The sequence below is a fragment of the Fusarium coffeatum genome (genome assembly GCF_003316985.1).
Source record: "Fusarium coffeatum strain FIESC_28 chromosome Unknown BRIP53273_contig_137, whole genome shotgun sequence".
NCBI classification, from domain to species: domain Eukaryota; kingdom Fungi; phylum Ascomycota; class Sordariomycetes; order Hypocreales; family Nectriaceae; genus Fusarium; species Fusarium coffeatum.
In genome coordinates, this window is record NW_022157930.1 from 56,202 (window position 1) to 68,353 (window position 12,152).

The window sequence follows — 12,152 nt, forward strand, 5'->3', positions numbered from 1 at the left end:
TAACAGAAGAAATGTCCTCTAAGACTTAGGCTACAAAAATAAAGTAGCCTAAATGATAGTCTACCTAAGCTGGCATAAGGTGATCAAGCTATTTCGTCTCTTATGCTTTCAACGGTCAAATCTTCTGACACCCTGCGGACTGTGCTTTAACGCCTGTCGGCTGGCATATAGTAACCCTGGCCGAGAGCTCCTATTGAGGTCTTCATCCTTGAGCATTCTCGTAAGAAGCATCGCAAATACACCGCATATATGCAATCGTCCTCATTTGTCGTCGCTTGACAATCGGTGTGAGTGCGAGCCCCAGAGACCTACATAGGTACTATAGTCCGCCCATTCTCGTTTATGCAACAGAATCTCTATCGACTCACCAACTACCTTAGATAGAGACTATCCACACTAGGCGTTGACAGTACATATTGTCAAGTTACTTAGGTTATGGGCTCCATCGCAGATATATCCATGTTTACCGCTCATTGCAATTACAAAAAATCATGCAAAGCAAAGCCTATAAGAAAACTAGATGACTTGTCAAATTGTGGGCTCAGGTTGCGGGACCGTCTTGAATTTATGATCTGCAAAGGCCATGGATTGTTTCGTGATAATTATTCGATGGCTGAAGGTTATCCACAAATACCCTTAAGTTTTGAGCAAGTCTGTTTCAACGACTGTCTTCAGGGCTATTGAGATACCTAAAATTGAATATGGTACCTACCAGGTAGATAACGCTTGAACTTGATAGTATGTTGCTCACCTCCAAATGCCAATGCCAATACCAGGATATATCTGTCGGAGTTTTAGGTGACATGGCAGTCTGTTGACTTGTCAATGGACGTCTCTGGGCCTCTGGGGTCATTGTCATCTAAACGAAAGCGGTGGCTAGGGTCATACAGCAGGGTTCTGTTCTGTTCTGTTGAATGATTGTTGTGGTCGTACTGGGCATGGAAGGACATGATCTGTACTCTGTACTACAACTCAATTCTGCATCAAAATCTATGTCCGTCTACCGAGACATGATAGCGCCGTCTCTTGATTGATGGTGATACGTTGCACTGGAGCAAATCGGTGATTTTATGAAATGCAATGGCCTACCGTAGTCGATGGCTTTAATCGGCATGATCAATCCGGACGTAGGAGGGGCAACCTGGCGGGGCTATTGGAGGGCTGAGGATGACGAGAGGAGGGGTGGATGATGCCCAGCCGCCCACTTGGGAGTTTAGAGTACATTGTTATATATGGTGGCTTGGGTGGATGCTTAGGTACCTCCTGTGATACTACTATGTCATCTGGCTAGTGGCTACCTAGTCCAGTAGCCCATCCATGCTGATGTTAGTAGTACTAAGGTAGGTGTTCTGCTTGAGTGAGGTTCCATCCATTAGAACCCGATCCAAACTGCGCCCCAAGGTGTCTCTGACCTTCTATTCTGCTTCTCTTCTGACGTCGCCGCCTAGAAAACAGCGCCAGGACAGAGCAGAACTGAGCAGATTGTTTCCTTCTTTTTTCTGCTTTCTGTTAGTTAGTGTCTACTGTTCTATCGTCAGCACCCTCTGCGGCATCAATATCAGAGTTACGACTATAGGTATAGTGCCTGTTTTTGGAACGCAACGCCCGCCGCACCAACCAACAAACCCAACCTTCCTTCTCCGTCTCCAGCAGGCCTGTGCGACAACAAACACCATAGAAACACATATCAGCAAGCGATCTCAGCCTTCCGACCTATTCTGTCTCGGTTGTTCATCTTTTTGCTTTTATTTCCGTGGGAGCGTTTGCTGTTGTCGTTCTCTCCAAAGCGTATCATGATTTCTTACTGCTCAGCCATTTAGAAACGCATCATGGGCGAGTCGTTTGACATTCAAAACCTACTCCAAACCGGGTACTTTACAACGTCCCGAGCCAAAAGTCCGAAACCGTATGTGCATTATAGTTCTGTCTCTGAACAACTACTTACAACGGTCAATAGTCCACCATCGCAGATTGAGGATCGTCCTTCCTCTCAGCCCCCATCCCAGCAGCAACCATACCAGCTGCCTTATTACCCATTAATACCACGACCACAGTCTGCAGCTCCACCACAAATTTCCAGAGTTCGACCGCCGGCGCCGTCTGTCGAAGATGAAGAAGTCTCACTTAAGCGGGAACATGGGGCGTCATTCTCCAAATACCAGGACGAGGAGCCCCCATCACGTGGGGACGCCGAACAGAACCCCGTGATTATGGAGGTTCATGAATACAATCCGGAGCGACGATTCGTTATTCTAACAGGCTCTTCGAGCGGTTCCGAGGGCGGCGAACCCGACAGGAAGAGCGGATCGGACCGCAAGAGTGAGCCCGAGAGAAGGACGGAAGGACCTCGACGAACCGAACCTAGCAGAAGGACTGAACCAGAACGTAGAGTCGAACCGGAATCTAAGCCTCCACGAGTTGAACGATCTGAGAGACCTGAACGGAATGAGCGCGCTGAGCGACAGGACAGACCAGAAAGGGTCGAACGCTCTGAAAGACAAGACAAACCTGAAAGAAGCGAAAGGCCGGAAAGGCCAGAAAGAAATGAAAGGGTTGAACGACAGGATAGACCCGAAAGAATTGAGCGAATTGAGCGACAAGACCGGCCCGAGCGCACTGAAAGGGCTGAGCGACAGGAGAGACCGTTGAGCGACGCCTATGCAGACACAAGATCAAGTCGAAGATATGACACTAATTTGAAAGCCGATGCACCAACAATTAGGGAACGCAGCAGACCGCCCCTAGAGAAACGACGCAGCAGACAAGACTTGCCTCGACTGGAAACTGAGTTTCGAGATGATCAGTTACCAGAGAAATACCGTACTCGCCCTTCGGCGCCCGCTGGCAGTCGTTATGAACAGCCTCCCGCTCGGCCCCCTAAAATTCCCATTGATCCCTCGCTGGCACCCGAAATTATTAAGAGTAGCGCCAGCGGTCGTGATCAAGCGTACTATGGACAGTCTCAGAATGCTGCGCGCAGGTCTCCTACTCGGCCCAGCACTGCTTCCAGTATACCGAATGAAAGACGGTATGAAAGTGGCCATACTCGAAACTCTTCAACTGCATCCACAACAAAACGTACAACTGTTGAGCCCGAGAAATCGACCCGGCCTTTATCGAAGGAAAGAGTCGGTGATACTTCAACTCGCCCGCTTTCGAAAGAGCGTGTTGAAGAGAAGCCCAGTCGTCCTTTGTCAAAAGAAAGAGTTGGAGGGGAACCCCCTTACAGAAGCGAGTATGTATCAAGAGGTAGCAGGAAAGAGAACTCCCCCCCTTACGCCAGACCGGAGCGTGAGGAGTATGGTCGATCCTCAACATACTCATCTCGTGAGCCTGTGAGAGAGTCCACAGCTCGACGAGACGACCGTGGCGAGGACAGTCGTTCTGGAGACGATCATCCCAAGGGCCCGCGAGAGCTTCATCCAAGACGGAAGAAGTCTGTTGTTTTGCAGGATGAACGAGATTCTCAGCCAAAGTTGGAAAAGATCGATGCACCGAGCGGTCCCAGAGAGAAGACTCGAGGACCTACGATACCAATCCCATTTCCAATCCCTATTCCAAATGGATCGACTGCATCAGGCGACGTGCCTCCACCCGTACGGCCCTCCTCAACATTTCCAATCACTAGGGATCACCACCCCCTTCCTGAAAGGCCAAAGTCGGAGCTCCCTTACCCCATGGACGATGATCCTTTGGTTGACCCCTTTGACGTACGGAATAATGCGGAAAGAGTGGGCAGGTCACGATCTCGCTATGAGGAAGACTCAGTCGTGTCGATGCCTAGCATGCCAGCTCCTATTCCCAATGGCTCCAGTGCATCACTCGAGTCTAGGCCTGCATCGGCTTTCCCATCGACTAATCGTCCTCCACCTTCCACACAATCTTGGAAACCACCGGCATTTGACCCCATTCGAGATGGCGTTCGCCTCGAGAAGCCAGTAGGATCCGTTCGGCGTCACTCGGAACAACAGGAAGTGACAGGTGTTACCACCTTTCCCGAATGCCGCCGCAAGCATCCCGTTGCAGGCTCGGTGGACTGGCTTACACTACCTCGCACGGATTTCAACATTTGCCCGGACTGCTATGGTGCTGTCTTTGCAAAGACGCAGTATCGAAACATGTTCCAGATTATGCTTCGTCCCTCTTCCCAGGCGATTTCGTGTGACTTTGGTGTCGGGCCGTGGTACCGCATTGCATGGCTTCTCACTTTGAAGAATGAGCTGCCTGATCTGCGACTATTCCATGAAGTTGCCAACGCCGTTGCTGCCACCAAGGGGCTTCCATGTCCGGGGGACAGAGTTACCACCCGCAACTGGCAGTCGCTCTGGAATCCATACACACGACAGCCCATCTACGATTTTACGGTGTGTCCTCAATGTGTCAAGATAATTTATGCATTGTTTCCCAACCTCACGGGTACCTTCATTCCTGTCGACTCCCGTTCGGAACCTACCAGGGGACTTTGCGCAATGCGCTTCAAGCCAAAACGGAAACGTTTTGTCATGTACTTTGACGCGCTGGAAACAACGTCAGATCAAGCTCGGCTCGAGCAAGAAGAGCCAGATGTCAAGACTCTTGCACAAGACGTCGAGAAGATGGCTTCAGTGAGCGAGTGCCAGGAAGATAAGCCAATTGCCAATGGACACTGGCATGTTATGCAATACCTTCAGCAGTTCACGGTTTGTGGCGAATGCTTCGATGAAGTGGTCAAACCCTCGATCAAGGATGATAACGTCATCGCTCGTAACTTCTACATGAAGCCGCAGAAGCTACCGCTTGCAACATGCCAGCTCTACTCCAGCCGGATGAGAGAGATATTCAAGAAGGCATGCCGATGGAATGATCCCAAGTACCTGGAGGCCAAGGTACTCGAACGCATGGATGTCGAGGCCATGATTCACGAAAAGCTGGCCAAGTTGGAGAGATCGAAGCATGATGACGAGGATTGGGTTGAAGAACAGGTGGACAAGTACATTCAAGAATGGAAGAGGTGGGAATAAACGGTTAGGAATTGGGTTTGGATATCTGCATCTTGGAGTACCTAGACGGGGCATAACGAGATATGTAACTACCTTACGTATGCTACGACGAAGCGACTTGGATGAGCCATGATGAGAATGAGATAATATTATATATATAAAAGCCGTTGAGGTATTCTCTTTGAGATAATGCAGTCTTGTGATTGGCGCTTCAACTTTTGGGCTGAAGTGTGGTGCGAATTGGTCCACTAGCACAATCTTTGCTCTATGGTCTCTCTGTACTGTGTCCGTGCCGTTCGCTTACCTAGCATAAAGGCAGGCTACCTTGGTAGTGGAGCTTCAATGTCACGTGTCCAGCATTAAAAAGTGGTGGACGCTTTTGGGCGAATTGAGAAAGAGCGGGGCAGAGTTAGGGTCTCTCCTTCCGCCCACCAAATTGAGTGCAAAATATTCTACAGTGAATTTTCGCGAGCCTTGCAACCTCCCACTCCATCACCCATTTCGACGCCGCACGACGCCCAAGGTGAGATCTCAACGCGAAGCTGCTGCAATTCCTTTGCATCGTTTCTAACTCAAGCATCATCACAGGTTCAACCTCAACCTTCACAATGGCCTCGCGACCTACCGTCACCATCCTTGGAAAGGATGGCTCTGCCACCGGAGCCACCCACGCCATTCCTGCTGTCTTCACCAGCCCTATCCGACCCGATATCGTTCAGCAGGTTCACACTGGCATGGCCAAGAACAAGCGTCAGCCTTACGCTGTGAGCGAGAAGGCTGGTCACCAGACCTCTGCTGAGTCTTGGGGTACCGGTACGTGAATTTTTGATATTGTGGAGGAGGATCGATCAGTCGACCACGAAGACTCCGCAACACTTGTCAAACTCTGGGCATAGAAACATGTTGTACTTCTGGCTTGGACTTTGGACCAGCTCGTCGTCTCCCGGTCTCCCGTTGGTCTGACGTTGGACGAAATCCGAGCTTCAATTGCGTTTTTGGGATAACACCACAACTCGGATAGGGACACTAGCTAACCACATGATAAATAGGTCGTGCTGTTGCTCGTATTCCCCGTGTTTCTGGCGGCGGTACACATCGCGCTGGTCAAGCTGCGTTCGGTAACATGTGTCGTTCCGGTCGTATGTTTGCTCCTACCAAGACGTGGCGCAAGTGGCACGTTAAGGTATCGCAAAACCAGAAGTAAGTTGAATATGGGAGATGTTGTGTGAAGATTTAGTGAAAATTTGGTGTCTAACCACGAAAAATAGGCGATACGCCGTCGTTTCTGCCCTGGCTGCCTCCGCTGCCGTTCCCCTGCTCATGGCCCGTGGACACCAGGTCAACTCCGTCCCTGAGGTTCCTCTGGTTATCGACTCCGCTGTTTTCGAGGGTGCCGCTATTACCAAGACCGCTGCTGCTCTCGGCCTCCTGAAGGCTGTCGGTGCTGGTGAGGACGTCAACAAGGTCAAGAACTCCAAGAAGCTCCGTGCTGGTAAGGGCAAGCTCCGTGGCCGCCGCCACCGCCAGCGACGTGGCCCTCTTGTCATCTACTCCCCCGAGACCGATGGCAAGGAGCTCGTTACCGCTTTCCGCAACATTACCGGTGTTGAGACCTGCTCCGTTACCGCTCTCAACCTCCTCCAGCTTGCTCCTGGTGGTCACCTCGGCCGATTCATCGTCTGGACCTCTGCCGCTTTCAAGGCTCTTGACGATATCTACGGTTCTACCACCGAGGCCTCCGCCCACAAGCGTGACTTCCTCCTCCCCTCCAACGTTGTCTCTCAGGCCGATCTCACCCGTCTGATCAACAGCTCTGAAATCCAGAGCTCCCTCAACGCCCCCAAGGGAGATGCTGTCACTCGCCGATCTGCTGTCCAGAAGAAGAACCCTCTCAAGAACAAGCAGGTCATGCTTCGCCTGAACCCCTACGCCAAGGTCTTCGCTGAGGAGTCTCAGAAGAAGCAGAACTAAAAAATTACTTGACTTGCTGGGTGTGCAGCGGGTTTCGACGGAATTAAATGACGGGTCTAGCATGGTTTGATATTGAGGCGTAATGGCTTCTCTGAAGGTTGAGCTCTCTTAAAAATGAATCAGAGATTTGATATGAATTACAGCCAGACTCGGCATTGGTTCCTTAACTCTATGCCAATCATTGTAATTGTAATTGTGAAACATGTTGCGATTTGACGTGAAATGTCGTGGTTTACCATTCGCATCATCAACAAGTATGCAGTTGTGAAATTGTAGTTGTTACCGACAGCGATATCATTCTTTGGTTTGTTCATCCATGTACATTGATTGGTTGAAATGATCAATTGAGTTTGTGTATTACGATGGAATATTTAATTCCTCACTTGTATAGTAGTTGGTTAAGCTTACAGCGAATCACAATGCTTTGGTTTACGTCTAAATGTACACATTCTTAAGCTTCCTGATTTGTTTCTCTTGTTTCAATTTCAATCCTATCTGTGGTATAATGCTTTATCAAAAGTCCTGGCAGTTTATGATATCCTGTTTTGCCTGTCCAGTCCAAACACTCGCTTCTAACTATACAATTCATCAATCAACTCTTCAATCCGCGCAGCTTCTCGGATCTCGAAAAAGCTCTGTACAGCTCTTGCGAACCTCAATGAACCAGCATCGATGTTCTCGTCACTCTCCGCCGCGAAGCACATGCGTACATACCGCCAACCACGCTCATCCCGGATCTGGGGTGTAGCTCCGAACATGCTACCTGGGCTTCCCACAACTAGATGAGGCGCCTTAGTGCTGTGAATGAGAAACGCTTTTGAAAGAGCAGGGCCGTCGATTGTTGGCGCTAGCTTGCCACCCTGGGTCTGGTAGAGAGGGTGCTTCTCAAAGTGTATTCTCAACCACAGGAACATGCCTCCACGAGGCCAATCGAAATCGATCAGCCGGGTCTTTGTAATGATGTTCCACTCAGAGTCAGGGCAACTGGGTGTAGAACTACTCAATTGGAATGCGTTTTCTTCGAGGACCTTACACATTCGTATCATGCGACGCTCATACTCTCCACGAAGGCCCTCTAGCCATCGTACCCAGCCATCGACCTTCCAGCCGGTGAACGAGGATTTCCTTGATGATGGGAGGGAGAAGAACTTCTGGAGGGTAGATGAGTGCGGACCCAAAATGACTTGCGCAACAAGTGCTTGGGCGAAGCCACAAGGTTGGCCAGAGCCGGTCTCAGCGATTCTATAAGCGGAGAGTCAGTACTGTAAAAGATATCATGAAGAGAAGGAGAGGACTGCCATACCTTGTAAGACGCTCTATGATCGCAGGTTGAGCAGTGATGTAACCTAGTCGGGTACCAGGAGCGATTGTCTTGGAGAATGTGTCAAGACGAATGACTCGGCCGTCAACATCCATACTTAAATATGAGCGAGTGAGCGAATCAATGAATTCATAGCCAGATCGGTTTACTGGCTTGCGGACTTTGATCTCCTGGTAATCACCATATCCTCTGGCCTTGGCTTCGTGCGCCGCGGCGGAAGGGAACTGGAGAAACCAGTATGGATCATCCTCGACAATGATGATATCGAACTTGCTTGCGAGCGCATAAATCTCTCTCCTTCTCCCTATTCCCATAACGCCACTTGTGGGGTTGTTTCCCATTCTAAGGTATCAAGTTAGCATATGGACATCACTGAGTCTTTCTTCGGGATGACTTACGTTACTGTGTATAAGAAATGCGGTAGAAGGCCGTTCTGAGGATCCCAGTTCTCAAGCACTTCTCTCAGACCACCAGGGCCTTCAGCCACCATGCCTTCCTCATCAGTCTCAATAGGGACAATGTTGATCCCTAGAGGCTTCGCTTGTGTGATGACATTTCCAAACACAAAGGTTTCGCAAAGCATGCCTTGTCTCTCGGTGGGAGGGTGTAGTCCCTCATACCAGGGATCAACCAGGAGCTGGAGGACTCTTGAGAATCCGTCCGTGCTTCCACTGCTGAGAATGACATCTACTCCACCCTTGTAGGGAATATCTGGGTAGAGGATTTGATTCGTGAACTGCTTGATGAAGGAGAGCAGAGGCTGGTAGCCAGTGACTTGCCCATACTGAAGGGCCGTGGCAAGGTCGACTCTTTTGGTGGGGTCTATTTCCTGAACAACCTTGGGTATTGTAATTCGCGATGACGATGTCTTGCTGTGGTCGGAATCTTTGTGGATGTTCTTGCCCGCCTTTTGAATCTGGTTGTTGATGAAGCCACTAATGCTGGAAGACGAGGACATCACAGGCTCTAACGTTGGCGGTTTTATTTGATCCGGATAATTGGCTGAAGGTTGCCATCGGTCTGGTTTCGCTATTTGGGCTTCCAAAGTGTCGAGTGGAAAGTATTTCACATTTGGCATTCCTATGTCGCTTGTTAGAATGGATCAGCCGCCGAAGCTTGGATTGACTCACCTCCAGCAAAATTGCTGATGCCCGGAATCTGCATAAATTTGTAGAAAGCCTTGATTTCGCTTGATTCTCGATTTCTGGCCACGACGGAGAAAAGATGTGACAAGTCTTTTGGCTGAGGCAATGTCTTGCGAGCTGCACCTTTTGTCGCGGTGATGGACGAGGCGGTACTATCAGATCTGGACGATGCCATGATGAAGACCTCTTCAGGTTGACTTATGAGAAACTGATGGTGTCAAAGGTCAGGTAATGAGAATGCAGTAGAAGAGGAAGTTTGGAACAAGAAAAAAATTCACAAGAAAAACAAGAATGCATGTTCTATTCTCCTCCTCAAGTAGTCTCGACGTTGCCTCATGTATCGCCAACGCATTATCCTGACGATGGCATATATCCACTAACGAACGCTACCCTTGTTGTTTCGATGCGCTGTTCTATGCATCGAAGCGTGTCTCCAGACGGCGGAGTTGCCGCCAGATGTTGGATCCAGTTTGCATGACAAATCCGACACCGACTTCTCCTCTGACCTCTCAATCCACCATCAAAGCACCATTATACCTCGGATCCTTCCCCGACTTTTCCTATCCAGAACTGACCGAGTTTGTGTGAAAGCCAAGTGCTGTTCGAACCCCTTGTCAAATGGTGCAGATAGACCCCTGTCATTATGCCCTTACCACCAGTCAATGCCAGCAAAACCGTCTAGGGTAGGCAGAATATATCTGGAACTCTGGTGTACTTTTACCGCCTGACTCATAGTTCGTTCCTACTGGTGCCCTACATCCTTTCGGGCGCCAGCCTTATAGTAAAAGCCAACCTCCTCCAGTGTTGTCGCTCTGCAGCCAAGTTGCTCGAATTTCGCCTTGGCATCGAGGAACACGCTGCGCTGCCACATCAGCTCATCATTCCAGAATGGCGGCTCCTTGCCTAGTCGCTTAGCTGTCATAACCCAATCATGTAGCTTGTTAATGTATGTACCGTCCCCATTGGGACCAAATACGTGTAAAGCTTCTCCTTCCTGCTTCTCTAGAGCCAGAGCCCAAGCCTCCATCACTTCCCGTGACGGAAGATCGAGGTCATTAGACCATACCGCTGAAAAGAGAGCGGCTTGGCTCTCGACCAGTGGCCAAGGGGCTGCTTTCATGTTGAGCCCAGGAAAGACGAGAGTTGGGTGCCGGATGTCGAAAACATGCTGATATAGACCGTGAACACCCCGGCCTGATGTAACAAGCTTGTGGTCTAAATCCTGTAGAAATGGATAACTATAGAGGAAACCGGTGCAAAAGACAACAGCGTCAATCTCTGTTTCGATCCGGCCATCTTTGAAACGAATTCCCTTCTTTTCCACCAGAAATTCTTCGATTTCAGCCGTCTCCTCGCATCCAGAGTGCGTCAGGCGATCTGGAGCCGTGGGGTGCCGCACCGACAGTAGACAAGGCTTTCTGCACTCTTGGTTGATCTGCAGGGCAATATCGAGACCGGACGGTCCATTTCCAATCACGACTACCTTGCGGTTCTTAAACGTGTAGGGCGTACGATACTGCTTTGAGTGGGTAATTACTCCAGGATACGCATCATTGAACGCTTTGATGTTCCGCATGTCGGGTACATATGGTGTGGAGTAGTGACCGTTTGCAACGACAACGGCGTCAAAAATCGAAGTAGTAATGCCGTGGTCATTCATGGTCGATCTTGTTCCCACCTCCCATTTGTCTCTGCCATCCTGTTGCTTCAATGAGACCCTCTCAACACGCTGACAGAAACGGACCAAAGGCTTGACATCCTCAGCGTACTTGATCAGATAGTCCTCAATCATAGACCTTTCTGGAAACAGCTTGGCATCGTCGGGAAAAGGCTGGTCAGAAAAGTTCATGACTTCCTTCGGGATGTTAGCGTGAAGGTTTTCGTACATAGGCGATGTGAATATTGGCACTGATGTCGAGTCCCACAGGAGAGGCTCGTCTGGAGGACAATAGGGATCCTCTTGAGGGACAGGGCAAGTCCCAGGGGCAAACCCATAATAACGCCAAATACCACCGACATGGTCCTGCTGCTCGAATATCGTGATGTCTTGGATACCTTGTGCTGTGAGGTATTTCGCAGCAGCAATTCCAGCTGGACCTGCGCCAATAATGGCGACTCTGTTGACGTCGAAAGACAAAGGTTGAGTCAGAGAGCCCATTTCAGAATCGAATGTAATATAATATAAACGTAGAGACAAGGTAAACTTCAGCCTTAAACACAATATATCTGTTTAATGTGACAATAGAAGCCAATGGTTAATCCCTTCGCGTCTATGCAAGTCCGTAGGTTTGTAATCGGGAGAGCTGCTTGCCCTCTCTTCCTTCTGAGTGGGGAGTGGAACTATTTCAACTCAGCTCAGTGTCGATTCTATAAACTAAGTGCCTATGGAGACTAACTTAGGTGCTTCTATCGAATCACTCAGTTGAGTAACTGTTAATAGACGGCAGGGCGTCTCGGAGAATTCTAATTGGAAGGCAATCCCGCGCATTCGACCTGGCTACTGGGCAACAGAAAAATTATCCTCTAAAGCTTAGGGTGCTAAAAGAGGTAAAGTAGACTAAGACCTAGTATAAGTTATCATAAAGTCATCGAAATATTTCGTTTCTTATGCTCTCGACGGTCAATTCTTTTGATACCTTGATGCTAGTAATGAAGAATGACAGACTGATAAGAGGATAGAGCATCGTGCTGTCTGACCGCCTTCCAGTTTTGGCATGATCCCCACTACAGCATAGC

The 12,152-nt window shown here is 49.4% G+C and overlaps 4 protein-coding genes across 4 annotated transcripts; 2 read left to right on the forward strand and 2 right to left on the reverse strand.

Moving 5' to 3' along the window:
• Positions 1-1,829: 1,829 nt before the first annotated feature.
• On the forward strand, positions 1,830-5,000 carry FIESC28_06388 (uncharacterized protein; the record flags this gene model as incomplete). Its single annotated transcript, XM_031160532.1, has 2 exons — positions 1,830-1,906; positions 1,958-5,000. 2 exons carry the CDS (start codon positions 1,830-1,832, stop codon positions 4,998-5,000), a joined length of 3,120 nt encoding a protein of 1,039 aa, XP_031015393.1.
• Positions 5,001-5,587: 587 nt separating this feature from the next.
• Positions 5,588-6,950, forward strand: FIESC28_06389 (uncharacterized protein; the record flags this gene model as incomplete). Its single annotated transcript, XM_031160533.1, has 3 exons — positions 5,588-5,792; positions 6,029-6,179; positions 6,248-6,950. 3 exons carry the CDS (start codon positions 5,588-5,590, stop codon positions 6,948-6,950), a joined length of 1,059 nt encoding a protein of 352 aa, XP_031015394.1.
• A 572-nt stretch (positions 6,951-7,522) lies between these two features.
• Positions 7,523-9,591, reverse strand: FIESC28_06390 (uncharacterized protein; the record flags this gene model as incomplete). The annotated part of the gene is made up of 4 exons (XM_031160534.1): positions 7,523-8,192; positions 8,254-8,613; positions 8,670-9,351; positions 9,402-9,591. The coding sequence occupies 4 exons, from the start codon at positions 9,589-9,591 to the stop codon at positions 7,523-7,525; spliced, it is 1,902 nt and encodes a 633-aa protein (XP_031015395.1).
• Positions 9,592-10,158: 567 nt separating this feature from the next.
• Positions 10,159-11,574, reverse strand: FIESC28_06391 (uncharacterized protein; the record flags this gene model as incomplete). Its single annotated transcript, XM_031160535.1, has 1 exon — positions 10,159-11,574. The coding sequence occupies one exon, from the start codon at positions 11,572-11,574 to the stop codon at positions 10,159-10,161; it is 1,416 nt and encodes a 471-aa protein (XP_031015396.1).
• Between the last annotated feature and the right edge of the window lie 578 nt (positions 11,575-12,152).